General features: G+C 31.4%; 1 protein-coding gene across 1 annotated transcript; it reads right to left on the bottom strand.

Moving 5' to 3' along the window:
• Positions 1-466: 466 nt before the first annotated feature.
• LOC141534445 (uncharacterized) lies at positions 467-7,142 on the bottom strand. The gene has a single exon (XM_074253794.1). It carries the CDS (start codon positions 5,769-5,771, stop codon positions 2,610-2,612), a length of 3,162 nt encoding a protein of 1,053 aa, XP_074109895.1. The 5' UTR covers positions 5,772-7,142; the 3' UTR covers positions 467-2,609.
• Positions 7,143-17,455: the final 10,313 nt, after the last annotated feature.

Raw genomic sequence — 17,455 nt, forward strand, 5'->3', positions numbered from 1 at the left:
TATTTATCATCACGCATTACGCAATAATAAAATCCTATAATTTGTTCTTCATACGAATTTAAATGCCCGTATTATGCATCCCGATAAAATGTTATTATCATTGTTAAATCTAATAAAAATTGCTTCGCACAATTATCTTTCCGATGTTACTATATTATTATCATCATCGTCATCATCATTATTATTACTATTTTATTTTTTTCTATTAATAATTTCATTTTATTATTCTTTTATATAAAAAAACATCTTAATTATTGATATGAATTAAAAATATGTATCGATTGTGTTGATCTTAATTAACTCTTATTTTTTATTATTATTATTAATATTTAATAAAACTGAGTATACAGTAATACTGTTTGATATGTCTCTAATGTACGTCAATCTATTTATATTAGATTTATTTATTTTCACATCTATTTTAATAACTCTTAATGAAACAATAATCGGCGGGCGATCAAACTTATTTGTCTATAGTACATCAAAAGAAAAATCAATCAATTTAAAATTTCGGGTTTTAAATTTATAACTAACTAAAATAATTGTGATGCTTTATCAGCGATGAGTGATGATTAATTATTCTGATTAAATTTGATTAAGAATGAATTAAAGTTTGTATAAAAAAAATCACAATTCGCCCTTACGATATACTTTTTTTTTATTTTTTTAAATTTATCATACTTTTTTGTTATATTATTTTATTATTATTGCATTGGCTTTTAATCATTTTACTCTCCTTTCTTTCTTCAATAATTCCTGAACTCTGAGGTAGTCTGTTCTGGGACTTTATGTATTAAAAATGGCAAGAGACTATAAATTCATTTGTCTTTTAATAAAATAAGTTTTAAAATAAAACTGTTATTTACAATAATCAAATCTCGTCTCAAATAAATAAATCTGTTGTGGCGGAAAAAAAAAAAAATTAACAAATCATGTAACGAAGACGAGATTGACACTATTAATTAATAATTAATAATAAAAATTATAACTACAATATACTAATAATAATAATAAAAATAAGCCGAAAGAATTGTTTAAAAACTAAATTACAAATTTTAAAATTTAATCAAATAATATAAATTTAATAAAACAAACTTAATGACTGCAGGAAAAACAAGTGAGCATTGAAAAATATCGACTTGTAAACAACAACGAGACAAACTGATATCGAACAATTACAATAAACGTAACAATGCCTGCTATTTTCATTAGTTTTAAATATAAACAATCAAGTAATATTATTTTATCAGCCGATAATCAAATAACAATTAACATAAACAATTGTGCATTTTACTATGGTAAGTTTTATTTATTGTTTATTACTTTATTCACATGGCCCTGTTGAGTTCTCGAGGATTCATTAAAAAAATTTTACTACACATGTTATATATATTATTCTGATAAATGTGATGAGATTCATTTTTAAAAACATAAAAAATTTTTTTTTTATTAATTTATTTGTTTTCCTTCGAGATACTCACATGTTGTTACTTAGGCTAAGTTAGGTCACAAAAAAAGAGAGTTCAATGTATATAATGTGAAAACATACAAAACAGCTGCTCATTGCCGTACAGCGGAATGTATATGTTGAATACTCTGTTAAAATGTTATATATGTGTTTATAAATAAAAGAGATATAAATTGAAGCTAAAATAATTACGAAAATAAATTTTTTTACAATAAATTATTTTAATATAAATATATAATATTTTTATCTATGTAACAAAATTTTTTTTTATTTTTTTGTTTGACAACATACGCTAACAAGCAACCGTTTTGGTATTTTAAATATTTTTTTTTTAATTTCTCTTTTTTTGCCCTATATACGCTATAAAATACGAGTATTATGAGTTCAATTTCATAATCTGTTTCTAATAGATCACATTATTTCAATAATTACAATAATAATATGAATAATAATATTATTAATTAATAATATATGCCTATACAATTAAAGTATTTTGTACAGTCGATAAGCTTCGAAGGTTTAATATCATCAATTCAATATCTATATTATTCATTCAATCATTTATTTAATTTATTTAGTTATTTATTTAATCATTTATATCTGTGATTCACATTTATTTTAAAATCATATTGAGCTGATACAAATCCTGTAACTATATTTATTTTATTTCATTTCTGGATTTTATTACTCAAAAATATAATTATTTAATTATATTTTGTTTAATTCATTTGTGAATACAGTATTTTCTGCCAAGTCTAATTTATAACTTTTTTTTTTGCTTTTTAATTTCATTTTATACCACAAAAAGTAAAAAATAATACTCTTAAGTAGACGATAAATAAATATTGAGCATTAAAAATTGTTATAAATAAAGCTTACGGCCGTGGCAACTGAGTACGACTTATCATTGAAAAATCATCAGGGATTTTTCGACGATAACTGATACAACAAGTAGTTGCAACAACACGGTCGTAAGTAACAATAATTTTCCAGAGTTGACCGAAATTAAATTTAAAATAAATAACAGTGTAAAAAATTTGAATTTGAAAATATAAAAAATATTAAACCAATTAAATAAATAATACCTACAACAACGATGATCGATGATCTCTGGTAGACTTGTGGCGATCAACAAAAAGGTCTATCGTAGATGTATATTTTTGTTGTTGTTGTTTTTTTTATTGTGGGTCTGAACGTGTTTCATCATGTGGTCCTTCCTGATGAATCCCTTGCCGCAATTACTGCAGACAAAAGGTTTTTCGCCGGTGTGGAGGCACATGTGCCGCCTGAGGTCTGTCTTGTGATTGAACTGCTTTGGGCAAATCTCGCACTTGTATGGTTTGTCTCCAGCATGCTTTCGCAGGTGCTCCGCGTGCAAATTCTCAAGGGGAAACCTCTTGCCGCACTGACTACATTTAAAAGGCTTTTCGCCCGAGTGGAAGCTCTTGTTGTGTTGCGTCAAGTAACAGGCTTTATTAAAATTCTTGTTGCACTTGATACACATGTGTAAACCATCATGCGAAATGTAATTTGAGTCAGTACTGGTAACTTGATGTTCTTTAGTGGTCTCCAATACTGGGGCAACAACTTTTTTTTTTCTACCTCTGGTACTTTGTTTTCCGACGTTTGGATTTATCTCTTCCTTACCCTCATAGTGAGGAAGTTTCTTGTTGTTGGCTTCCGAAAGTTGCTGGTGATTTTGATACACAGTACTATTAGGATTATGCAAGATTTGCTGATAGTGTTTCAAGACGTCATCAGAATTTTGTTGTTGTTGGTGATGATGATCAATAGTCATCAGAGACTCGTATCTCGGTGGTGAATTGTATGTATCGTAAATGGCGTTTTCTGAGCTGAATGACCTGTTTTGAGGAACGTCGTCCTCTGGTCTTAGCCCCCCCACGTTAATGGCCTGCGGTTGATTTGGGCCAACTATATAATCAACTACGTTGAATTGAAAAAAGGTCTGCTTCTGCAGAGGCCTTGGATGATTAATCGTAGCGAATCCGGGCAATTGTGACTCGTGAAGATTTGATTGACTGGTTACTTCATTACCAATAATAGTTTGCTGGTTGATAGAGTCCAGCAGACCCGGGATGCTGGTAGTAGTTGTAACGTGGGGGGGCAAATCGTTTGGGTACGGCTGATGAGGCATCGAAGTACCCCCCATTGGCGGTGAACCCATTGGCGGGACTCCCACCATCATGGGGGACGGGGAATTCATGTGTTGGGATCCCATTGACGAAGGGGAATTCAGGTGGTGCGGTGGCGGCGGTGGTTGCATGGGTGATATGGGCGAACTCATGGAGTGGTGGACCGACATTTGCGGGGGTGAACCTATTGACAGGTGGTGGTGCTGCCCCAATTGGGGCGACGGGGAACCCATTTGCTGGTGGTGGTGGTGGTGGTGGTGGTGGTGGTGGTGGTGCCCTGAGATTGAGGACTGGGTTGGGGAACTGAGCCCCGCACCCCCCATTGACGGGCCCATGTGAGCCGTTGTAGATGTCGGTTGCTGGGATCCCTGGTGCTGTGGTTGCTGCTGGGGTGGCTGTTGGGTCGGCAACATTGTTGCCGAAGAGTCGCTGCTGTTGCTGTTGGTGCTGCTGTTGCTGGAATGGTTGGTGGTGTAGAGGTTGGTGGGCGTGTGGAGCAGGCCCCTCGCCGCCTCGCCCGAGGGACCTGCCATCAAGTTTGGGGGACTCGCTGAAGTTGACAGTTCCGGTGATCTCGAAGATCCTCCGCCCCCTCCACTACCCCTGTTAGAGGGATTTCCATTACTATCTCTGCCAGGATGGTGATGGACACTGATAGGCATGTTCGCTGGATCTGGTTGGTTGCTCTGTTTCACCGCATTTTTGTGTAACGTGGTGTTGTAATGCCGCTTTAAATGTCCCGAACTGGTGAACCACTTGTTGCACGCTGTACAGTTGTAGGTCTTTGGTCTACGTGCCTCGTTACTTTTCCACGATTGATTAGCTGCCAGTGGTTTTTGAGGCTGCTGCAATAAATTCCCCGGCAGTGGGTGTCCAGGCATTGGTTGAGTACTTGTGATAATCGGTGATCCGGCATGACGCGATGGTTCCACTGGCATATGTTGCCCGCGCATGAATGTACTCTGGTCTGGTATGGGCGACACACTGTCCATAGGACCTAGTGGTGACATACCTGGGTGATACTCATGAGGTTGACCAGGAGGCCAGCCGAGCATGGAGCTCACCGAGTGAGGAGGATTCCTCGGATGTTGTATCGGGTGCTGTTGTTGTTGCTGCTGATGTTGTTGCTGGAGTATCTGCATTTCTTGATGCTGGTGAATCCTCATAAGCTCTTCCTCATAACGATGAGTTTGAACTTTATGCGAATCAAGATCCAGAATCTCCGCCTGCTCTTCAACTTCTTGTTTTGCTTCTGCCTTGACACTAACACCGCCTCTGCCGTAGTCGAAGCTCGTTTGAGAGGAAGGTTGCGGCTGTTGATTATTCTGTGAAGGTGATGTATGCAATGACTGTTGTTGCGACTGCTGGGGGCTTCCACCGAGCTGCTGATACTGCTGTTGTCCTGGATACGCGCTCGGCGAGGCCGGATGATTAGCATGTACATGCTCAGCTAGTTGGTTGGTGTCCTCAAATACTCCCCCGCACTTTTCACATTGCAGTGGGCTGCGCGGACTCGTCGAACTCACCGAGTTAGCCCGATCACCCGGATAATGATGTGGATGTTGATACGGATGATACCTTGCGGCATAATTGCTGCCGGTGTTGTTTGTTGCATCGTCGTGGGTAGGTGAGTAATGGTGTCCTGGGATCATATAAGCATGTTCGTTATGCATAAAGTAACTCGTTTCGCTAAACATCGGTGTTGGAAAGTGATTATAACTTTGCACACCGGGTGGTGGTTGCTGCTGAGACGAGGTAGCCGTCTGAGCAGTTTGTTGTTGTTGCTGCTGCTGCTGCTGTTGTTGCTGCTGCTGCTGCTGTTGTTGCTGTTGTTGCTGTTGATGTTGAGCAGACGTAGGATTAGACGACGGAGGTCGCGTTGAGGATTCACTAGAATCTGCTGGCGCAGTTATACTCTCGCGCTTAACATGACTATTATGGTTTCCAGCTTTGCTGTTATTGTTATTACTCTCCTCCTGTTGAGCTTGCATGGCCCACTGACTCAACAGATTCTCGTGGTGATAACGTAAATGCACCTCAAGACTTTTGTCGCTCTCGAAGGTTAGTCTACAGTCTTTACAGTAATGCTCTGAATTTGAGCTGCCACCATACTGCTGCTGCTGTTGCTCCACACTCGTCATTTCACTCATATTGTCTTTTTACAGTTCCGTTTATTTAAGAGGCCCGTATCCGAGCCGACCGGCGCTGTCACAAACACCTTATATTGTTTATATATGGAGTATATTATTAATATCACAGTTCACAACGAAATAATCCTTACACCAATAAACAAAAAAAAATGAAACAAAAAAAAATAAAGTACTTTACGTTCTACATTTATCATATGATCGCACGATATTCATCCATTAATGTCCACAGTAACAACGCCACATTCGATCGAACAGTGGTTTCAGCGGATACGGACGGCATCATTCTTGGGTCCGCGTGTTCGACTCTCACCCGGTACCACTTAACGTTATCGCTCGCGGATTTCAGCTATTCCAAAATAGCCGTACGATAAGTTACTAAATGTTTAAAATAAAATAAATAAATAATAAAACTGTGTAATTTAACGTATTACATAATTACAATCTTAACTTCAAATACTTGTCGACACTTTCATTACTTCCAGGTATTTTAGTCAGATTGTCCGTGTTTATAAATTTAATAATTAAATAAAATAAACAGTCACAGATAAAAATCACAATTTTTAATCACTTTCAATAATTTTTGCATTTAAATAATAACTAAGCCACTAGTATTGTATTTTTTAATTGTTTAATTAAACAAAAAAATTAACAGTGCATACTGGGCCGGTAATCACGCGTTGTCTCAACAACCAACTGTTATGATAGGAATCGCGCAATACTGAACAAGGACAAGACTAAGAATAAGAACTAGGGAATAGAATAATAATAAGAGGAAGAAGAGGAATCTCCTTGACTGTCTTTTCAACTCCCGCGCTCGTAAACAACCGACGAAACTCGCGCACTCTCCCTGTAGTATTAACTTCCCCACTTAGTGTTATTTCCTTCTCTTTCTCTTTATCGTTATCTTTATCTGGATTCTATCCTCCCCCTCGTTTACTTTTGGTCGAAACCAAGTTTGTCAATCGTAAACTCTCACGTACTTCGAGATCCGCGTTGCACGAACGCCGGCACTGTTCTGTCGGTTGGAATTCCAGACTTTCGAGTCGTCGGGCTCACACCAAGGCACTGACTACTCGGTGCCCCCTTGTCCTTCTTACCCCTCGCCGGCACTTGTTTCCCCACCCTTCGAGGCGACCGACCAGAGACTCGAGACAGCCAACCAAATTTGAGATGCTGAGCGCTCCTTGTCCCCACTCCCGGACTTCTTACCCCTACCGAGAAATTTCGTCACTGATGCCACGACGCTCAGAGAATCCTACAGGACTTTGCTCATTCTCATTACATTTTTCTGCCTCATCCTCATCCCATTGTCTCTCCACTCACTATTCACTATTCACTTGCATTATTTTACCCTCATGTCGTTTACTAGCTTATAATAACTCAAAATTTATTCTCTGTTAATTACTAATGACTGGAATATTGTATCTTCTTCTTTTTTTTTTTTTTTTTTTTTTAATTACTTTTAAGTGGATCATTAGTGCTAATATGTACATTAGAGTGACAGACTATAGAAAAATTAAATTAAATATTAAAAGACAATAGAAACCTTGGAAATTTGAAATATTGATTGAGAAAATTTTTAAATTATTAATTGCAGTTTATAAACTTAGGTTTTTACATATAGATTTGTCATATACAAAATTTCTTAATGCTTATTAATTAAGACATGATTATTTTTATGAGTTGTCAATTTTTTTTATACATAAATTTTAAAAAACAATAATAAAAAAATAAACCTTTATAAATTGGAAAAAAAAAAAAATATCTATAAATTTTTAAATTAATTTTTTATTATATATTTTTTTAGTGCAAGTGTAATAAGCAAGAAATAGTATTTTAAATAAATAAAAATTAAATTGATGAAAAACCTAAAAATAAATTTAAAAATTTTTCAGGGTCACATTTTTTTCATAATTTTTATGACATTTTATTAATAAGGTAAATTAAAGTTTAATTAATTTTCTACCGGTGCATATTTTTATTTAGTGTTTTAAGTTAATTTAAATATTATTTTGCAATGAATAAATTATCAGAATTTTATTTTTTTTCAAATTTTTTCATAAATTATAAAATCATCTGTAAACGTACACTTTCAATGATATTTGAGGTATCATAAATATCAATGAGATATAGGTATCTAAAAATTTATCCGAATTGTCCGACAATATTTCAATGAACGTCTAGTTTTTTTTTAACTTTAGTAAAATTGTGATCAACAAATTAATTTACACAAATGCATTTTACATTACTGTGAAATCTACAGAAATAAGTTTTAATTTTCTAAAATAAGAATTATTTACGAGTTGAGAATTATTTATGATTTCTAAGAAAAAAAGGTAATAAATCAATTAGGATAAAGTGAACAAGTTTTCCTGAACAATGACTTTTATTATTTAGTATTTTTCTTTTATTTTCTCAACCATTGATGCAATAGAGATCATAAATTTATTCTTTAAACTTATCATTCAATTTAACAATGAAATATTATCAGGATGTCATATAATCTTAAAAATTTCCGTAAGCATTTAAAAAAAAACCCAAAATAATATACCCATGCACATAATATTGCTCTAAGTCTCAAATAGATAAATTTAGATTTAAAAATAAGTATTCTGCATATGTACTTTGCAATTACAGACAATGAGCGTGTATATTAAGCGTGTCTTGTCTATTTTAAGAATAGACGTCACCAAAGGTATTAACAATAGTTCAGAGGGCTAACAAGAAAGATACATTACAGTATTATAGGCTTTTCTTCGATCCTCATTATACTAATTCGGAAAAAATGTTACATAATTACTTAGATACTTAAATAGCAAATTCTTTTATCTTAAGACTAAAATTTTAATTATCTTTAAAATTTATTTTTAAATAAAATTTCCATTAATTAAAATAGACCAGTAGTAGTTTTTTTTTATTGTTCTTATTATAATTATTAAATCAGAACAACTAATTTTTTTTTATTTTATATAAAACAATTTTTGTCGATTTTATATGTAACCATTAAAATATTTAAAATCTAACATATTTAAATTCAGTTTCTAAAATCTTATCAGCGACAATAGTAAGATATATTTGTAACAAAAGAGAACACAAATAAATTAAACATATACTTGGGTGAATATATATTGATCGTAAAAGTTGATTGAAACTTTCTAAAATGAATGAGACGTGCCGTGCACCGATGGCGACCCCAACGAAATAAGAGTAAAGAAACAATCTCCTTTGCAAGTCCTGCTATTGGTATTTGAGTTTATTTAATTTTCATTGCCATAAGGCTTCAAGCATATAATGGTATATATAACATGACTACTAAGGAAAACGATCATAACTGAGCCCTGTGACGAATCAGCCTAACTACTGCAAAGTGATTTTATGTGTCTTGGTCAATTCACTTGCTATTCGCCGTATAGCGTGTTATATGCACCCCACACTGTTTATACATAAAACAAACTTCAATTTTTAATACTTTTTTTGCACATATTTATTTGCGGTTCGTTTATCATTTGGCTTTGCATTGGCTATATTTTAAATTGTTAATCGGAAGCGAATTTAAGACAAATGTTTACGCAAACTATACACTATTTATTTATGATATTGCACAGTGACAGAATAGATAAGCTCGAATAACCTGTTAATGTATCTTTGACATTTTTTTTTATAAAACTTTATGGAAAGGCTTTTTTTATAATTTTATAGCATGAAAATACAGTGAAGTTTCTTCAACTGCAACTGAGAGGGGTCCTAAATTCTAAGAATTGAAATTAGAGAGTACACAGCAGTAGACTAGCTCCTCTACTACATTCCAGTACAAAATGGTGGGGGTACAATAGTGAGTTGGAGTTAGAGAATTGGGGAAACTCCATATTAGTATTAGTTATTTTAAAATCTCTCAAAAAACCAATTTCGTATTTATATTGCATTTAAAGAAATTCATTTAATTATTAAATTGAATTTAGAATGTATGTATATAATGATTTTTTTACATTGTACAGCATTATCAGAACTGCACTCTTACAATATTCGGATCACTTTTACTGTGTTCAAATTTTTTCCTGCATTCGAATTTTTATAATAACTGCGTATTTTTTTGCGGCTGTGGACCGATTTGTGCATCCTGTACTGCATTTACCTTATTCCTCACCTCTTTCTAATGGCTGTTGGAATAGTGACATGGGGAAACCACAGAGAAAACCCATGCCAGTACAAGTCGGCTACCGGAGCGACCCCCGACGGTTGGCGTTGGAACTATTCAAAATCAACCGTCGGGGCTCGAACCCTTGCCCCACGACATGATGTAAAAACGAACTAATAATATAATGACTTAGCCCACTCGGCCATCCTGCCGCTTAATTTAGAATGTGTAAATAAATTGCATCGTATTCAAAAATTTTCCGAAAAAAGTATCTATCATCGAAAATGAGCGATTAATACCTGTCTGACCTGGTAAGTTTTCCATAATTGTTTTTTAATGCTAATTTATCGAAAAAAAATATAGCTAGTGAAATAAAAATCAAACTGATTAATAATCAACAATGTAAAATAGATGATTGTCTTGTAAGTTTGTAAAAAAATAGTTTAAAAAGAAGTGTACCTATAAATACATTGAATAAATAATAACCCATTATCCTACTACACAGCCAATGACCCGAGTAATAGTTAATATAAGACTATAAGATAAGCTATAATGATAACAGAGACACCGACAACGCACAGCCTTCGACGCTATTATATGGGATAAAAAACTCTCAGTAACCTTGCATTTTTTTCGTGGCAACTTTTTTATCCGCTTTGCAAAACCAAGCCCCAGACTTTATACTGGTATACTTTGCATACAGAATAAACGTCATTCCCCTTCCCTCCAGTCTTTAACTCGCGTTCACCCATGAATATGTTTATCGTGTTGCACTGTAACCACACATCTCATTCTATTTTTCTTTTCTCTTCTTTAATCGCCAGTCAAATGAACGAAAAAAAAGTCAACACACCGTGTGTGGGCAACACGCTTAGTCGTTAATAAGCGAATCAGTTTAATGGAATAGCAAAGTCTCGATGACAGATTGAACGAGGTCGCCAATTTTTTATTTTATTTCATTTAATACGCGAGATTATATTTAAATCTCTGAGAAAAATTGTCTTCTTCTCAGACAGGATGGAATACTAGGGCTCTCTTACGCCGATTTTTTAAAAAACTTCTTTCAATATTTTATAAACTTTATTAGATTGATTCATTCGTTATTTTATACATACAAACTTTATTATGGGTCATTTCTTCTAACATTTATAGACATTTTTAATGAACCAATGCTAATTATAAATTGTTTTTAAGTTTAGCAATAATTTAATTTCGGTAAGTGAATTAATTATGAAAATACTTTATTATAAACATTTTTTTACAAGATAAAAGTTAATTAAAAAATCGAGTTAATATTTGAATAAGTAAGTCATTCTTCAACTTATATATGCGCATAAATATTAAAATAATATTTTTTATTTTTACTTGGTGTTCTTTTTATAAATATTTATCTTCAACGCACTCGATTAAATTCTTCCTTGTTGAATTTCAAGAATTTCTAATTAAAGTTTTATAGTATTCAATTTAATCATAGAATTGTTCATATGTTAATTTAAAAATTAAATTTAATTTTTATAAAAATTATATTTGAAATTAGTGTCCTTTTGTGGGTCTATACTTATGGAAAATTATTATTAATAAATTTAAGAAGAAATAAAACTAAATATAAGCCCAAATTTCAGACAAAATTGAGTTTAGTTTATAGTTTATTATACATTTATGCTATTCACTAGATAGTTTAAATTTAGTGCTCAACAGTTTAATGAATATCATTGCATTTATATCCATATTCATTAATTTTGTTTAGATGTATCTGAACTTATATTAGTTATTGTTATTGTTATTATTCTCCAAAGTTTCATATTTTGAATTTCATCTATTCAGATTTTATAATATACTAAACTAATATTGCTGTACCTATAAAATGTATTATCATAAATTTGACCATTTTTTATTTTATTAATTTTTATTTGAGAAACAATTTTTATACTTTATTATTAATACTATATAAAAGGATGATTAAACCCATATCATTATATACGGTTCCGCGGCTAGATAACCGCGGACAAAATAACCAAATAATAAAATAACCGGACGACAAAATATTATAATCAAAATATTTTCCCATCAAAACACACACAATCCATGAAAAAAAGGTACATCTAAATAACAAGCTTCGTTTAATGGCCTATTTTCGAAAAAACACACACAAAAACCATTCTAAAAGGGCGCAACACGATTACCCACGTTGGTGTTGCTCTAATATCGAATAAACACACACAAAAATATCATATAAATTTAAAAATTATTGTAAGTGATTAATTATAAAATCTTATGTTCTGGATATTTTGTCTAAGGTTTTTTTGTTTAAGGTTTTTTTGTTACGGCTCCATTATATACAGCGCCAGTTTGGAGTGAAGTTTCTCAAACAAACATAAACAAATTAAAATATTAGAAACTAAGATACTTAAAATGATAGTTAATGCAAAAATACGAACATCTAATAAAAAACTATTTAACAATTTTAAAATAAAACAAATTACAAATGTCATCGAAGAACAAACAAAAAATTCTTATACAATAAGAATCAATCACCGTAGTATTCTAAGGAACTTACTGTAAGACAAAATAAAAAATATACTTTTCAAAATAAAATATTAACTACCCAATATCCTAACTCCAAAAGACAAATAGCATATAAAGCTAATATCTTTGGGCATAATGTAACTATTAGTAGTTTATAAATTATATATAAGTAAAAAAACTTTATCTAGTGGTTTTTTTCAAATTTTTTCCACGCAAATTATAATATAAACAATTAAAAAATTAAAAGAAAGAAAAATTTAAATTCAATTTTAAGTGTACCAAAACGGAACGGGAAGAATTAAATAATAAGAAACAAAATATGTACTGTTCTATTTTTGTACTATGATGAAATCATAAATAACGAACTTTTGAAACTGACAAAACTAAAATATTACCTCTACCCATTATAACGAATAATAAAAAAATCAAATGATAACATTATGTTTAAAATATAGATTGTTAAAAACTATAAATTAAAATACTTTGAAAAAATAAAAAATGATTTATGTTTGACTCGTACTTTACTTGAGGTTAAATTTTTAAATCATGAAAATGTTTCGCGTCATATTTTTACATTACCGTTGGCATTAAGAAGAGCAAAAAAGTCGTAGAATTTAAAATGAGTTTCTTGTGCACTTTAATAGGACTGATACATTGATAAAAGAGAACTTAATTAAAGAGCAAACATTTTGAACCAATTGAAGGAAATCATTTTTTTAAGTCAATTAGAAATTTGAATAGCGCGCTACGCGCGCACCTAAATTTGAACCAATAATGAATCGTGGCCCGATTTTTTCGAGTTTCGACCTTTGACTAACTTCAAGACTATCATGTATTTTAGCCAAAATTTATTACATAACTTTAAAATTCCTTTTTTTTCTTCAAAGTGTCCTTTCAGAACACGAGCCAGACAATAATATTATATAATATTATATAGCGCTCTCTACTGTCCCAAACACTTTAAGCTTATTTTCTTCCAAAACAGTACTGAGTACTGTACAAAATAGTAATCAATGCTGTTTTTTTTCTCCGTGAAATGTCGCTTAAAATATCACATTGTAAAGATTTTCTACAATATAAAAAATTTAAGTTAATAACTAAGTTTCCATCCTCGTACATATCTGACACATTCTAAGTACCCGTAAATACTTCTTTTTTTATGAATTTTTGTGATTATCTACGAAGTTTTATTATACTCATTTAAACATCCTAATTATAAATTATCCATCAAGTTAAAAAAATATGAATAAATAATTTAACCAATGATTAAAATTTACATATACAACTTATAAACTACGTATAAATATTAATTTTTTATTTTGATAAGATTTTTTTCCAACGAAAAATATAATATCTTTTCTCTTTGGCTTTATTTTCGTGATTTAATTTTCAGCAAACATTTTTTGAATATCACACGTCAGATCTTTAGATGAGATTGAAAGTCACGTATAGGGATAGGAATAGGGATAGGGAGGGTGAATATGAAGTCGAGAACGAAACAGCGAGGAGGAAGGCAGAGAAAAATAAAAAAGAGTGAGAATAAGTGAGAGGGTAAAGAAGATTTTGTGTCAGATTGAATGAAGCTAAGCAACACCCAGCCGCCTCAAGATTTCTCGCTCTCTTTCTCTCTTTCAGCTTATTCACCCCCTTAAGCACTTTCTCGAGGTGGACATCGAGCTGACCGTGCCACTATCAGCCAGATATTCGCTGGCGTGGCGTTTGCGCCCCATTTTATTAAGGAAATCCGAGCGTCAACTCATCCTATTTTTTTGCTCTCTCTTTATATTTGGCATGATCTTGGACACCCAAAAAAAGAACTGCCTGGATTATTCGTGACATGTGCGATTCTTTGCTCTCATATGTTTACTGCATACAGAATTTTTAATCATTTTCTTTCTTCAATCTTGAACAGATTTTTAAAATTTTTTGCTTGGAAAAAAATTATATATATATATATATATATATATATATATATATATATATATATATATATATATATATATATATATATATTTTGTTTTATTTAAAATGCTTAAATAAAACGTCTCAAAGAAAAAGTGAGGCAATTTAAATAATTAAGAAATAGGTTTTTCATTTTAAAAAATTGTTAAAAATGTAGTAATAGCTATAAAGAGATTGAGCTAAAAGGCTAAGACAGTTGACGCAGTAAATTGATTAAAATTTTAATCATTTTACTTGGACGCGACGTGATTTTTGCATATTATCTTTGTCTCATTGATTAGCCTGCATTTTCTCTGCTCTGACTTTACATAATGCTCATTTCTATATTCTGACAGTTCTGTCGGTCTTGTAGATTGCTACCTTTTTTGACAACTACTGATTTAGACTGTAGCCTTATGAAAAAAATTTATGTCAAAAATAATTGTTGGAATTTTAAAAATATATTTAATATGAATGAATAATATATGTAACTATAAAAAATATTTGTAGAAAAAATATGTTTAATACTTGAGGAGCTAATTTGACAAACTATTAAATAATAAAGACTTTTATTAAATCTTATTTAATCTTTTTCTAATCTTAGATCTTCTAATAACAATCTTATACTTCTTTAGATAATCAATACGTATGCAAAATATAATTATCATTAAAAGAACATCATGTGAGCTGAGAGCTCTCTGAAAACAGAAAAAAAAGTGATGTTAATCTTATTGATCATATAGAGATAACTAAGTGACGCGTATTAACTATTTAAAAACGACTAGATCGTCTTTCAGCTCCTCAACTCAATCTAGATAATGTACAAGAATATAAATATAATTTCTTACATATTTGAATAGAAAATAGCTCAGGTTTATAATAATCATTCATTTCAAAGTTATTGCGGTTTGAAAATTCGATCAGACTTCTATCAGACTTTTATTTTTCATAAAATTTTTATTAAAACTCTCATAAACGTACTGTATTAAATAATATTTAACTGTATGTTATACAGGGTGATTCAGAATGACCTTCACAGGGGAAAACTGTAGATAGAGGAGTCGATTCTAAGAATAAAGTTCCTTAGTCGCTTTTCGATATTTTCAATAGTTTTTGAGTTATTCAAAATGTAAATTGACCAATCACAGACAAGCTTTAGAAATTAAAAAAAAATAAAAAAGAATAATAAATAAGTTAAGTAACACTGCCACAGCAGACTTCAAGTTAAATGATATTTATTTAATTTGAAAAGTTCGATTTCTCACAGAAAAAAAAACAAAACATGCAATTACAACCTAGAACGTATTTGTATATTTTTTTTTATCTTTTCCTTTTCACAGAAAACATTATTGACTTAAGATGATGCAATTATTAAAAATATAACTTCCGGAGAATTGACAAAATAAATTACGTATTTTTAAATACGTCTCGCTGAATATCTCGCTGGACGTCTCGCCGGACATCTCGCTGGCCGTCTCGCTGAGAGTCTCGCAAATATGCTATGACATACATCAAGCGCTTAGCGAAGTCCTGAGCGAGACCGAGCAAGCAAAATCAAAGATTTTTCAATAATTATTTTATGTATTGTCTATATCTATATTTTTGTCTGTTTGAAATTGCTATTATTTCAGTAAGACAATTTTATTAGTTAAAATTTTTTTATTTATTCTTGGTTGAAGTTTATATATTTAAAAATACATAATTTATTTTGTCAATTCTCCGGAAGTTATATTTTTAATAATTGCATCATCTTAAATCAATAATGTTTTCTGTGAAAAGGAAAAGATAAAAAAATATATATATATAAATACGTTCTAGGTTGTAATTGCATGTTTTGTTTTTTTTTCTGTGAGAAATCAAACTTTTCAAATTAAATAAATATCATTTAACTTGAAGTCTGCTGTGGCAGTGTTACTTAACTTATTTATTATTCTTTTTTATTTTTTTTTTTAATTTCTAGAGCTTGTCTGTGATTGGTCAATTTACATTTTGAATAACTCAAAAACTATTGAGAATATCGAAAAGCGACTAAGGAACTTTATTCATAGAATCGTCTCCTCTATCTACAGTTTCCCGCTGTGAAGGTCATTCTGAATCACCCTGTATTCTATATTTATTTTTCCCAGGTTTCTTAATCACTTTTTTATCATCATATCAACAAAAATTTTCAATTCTAACACTTTAAGTGTCCTGACACTTACGACATCTCAGTGGATTAGTGCAAAAAATTATATGTTACAGAAGTTTGTATAAAATTTTCTATTCAAAAGTATGAAGAAACATAAAAATATTACTTTTGTATTATAATTATAAATTTTGAAAAATCTTCAAACATAAAATTTTTTTTATTCTAATAAGAGATGAAAAATTCATATCAATTTCCTGTCTTGCAGAAGTGGGATTTCTGATCAACGATAAATAGAGTTAACTTAATTTTTTTTTCCATAACCTTACAATTTTTATAAAAATGCAATTTTCAAAAAATTTTTATGCTTCATTCACAGCAATTTTTTGCAAAAAAAAATTTATACCTTTTTCTGTTAGTTTATCCATAATTAATATGTTAAAAAACCGGTGATGTTAGCCGACTGGTCTAAGGCGCAAGGCCTATAGAGCACTCGGGACTGGCTCACCGGCCAGGCGTGGGTTCGAATCCCAAGCTGGTCTTAGAAACCATCTTGGTTGATATTCGACCCTCGCCTCTTAGATTTAAGATTTTCACAGCCCAAAAAGACCCCAACGTACCACTCCCAACAGTTAAAGTCGGCGATATGATCATAGCAGTTAAAACCGACTTTAAATAATAACCAAAAAAAAAAAAAAAATGTTAAAAATACATGTATCTCCCCAAGTGGAAAAATATTATAATGTCATTATAATGATTTTCGCATTATAATGTCATTATAATGATTTGCGCATTATAACGTCATTATAATGCGTGTCAAAAATATTTATTATTCCAAAATTTCTCATAAAAAATCTAAAAAATACCAAAAACTCTGCTTTAAGATAATTAAGTTTGAGCTGGAAACAGTCATAGCGAGAGACGTCAATTGATAACTTAAAAATAAAATTTTCTGAA

This window comes from Cotesia typhae, unplaced genomic scaffold, assembly GCF_013202065.1.
Source record: "Cotesia typhae breed Kobodo isofemale line unplaced genomic scaffold, CoteBio_Ctyphae scaffold_13, whole genome shotgun sequence".
NCBI lineage: Eukaryota > Metazoa > Arthropoda > Insecta > Hymenoptera > Braconidae > Cotesia > Cotesia typhae.

What these genes read in the sequence shown, in the direction of transcription:
- LOC141534445 (XM_074253794.1), bottom strand. Translation starts at nt 5,771, where the DNA reads ATGAGTGAAATGACGAGTGTGGAGCAACAGCAGCAGCAGTATGGTGGC.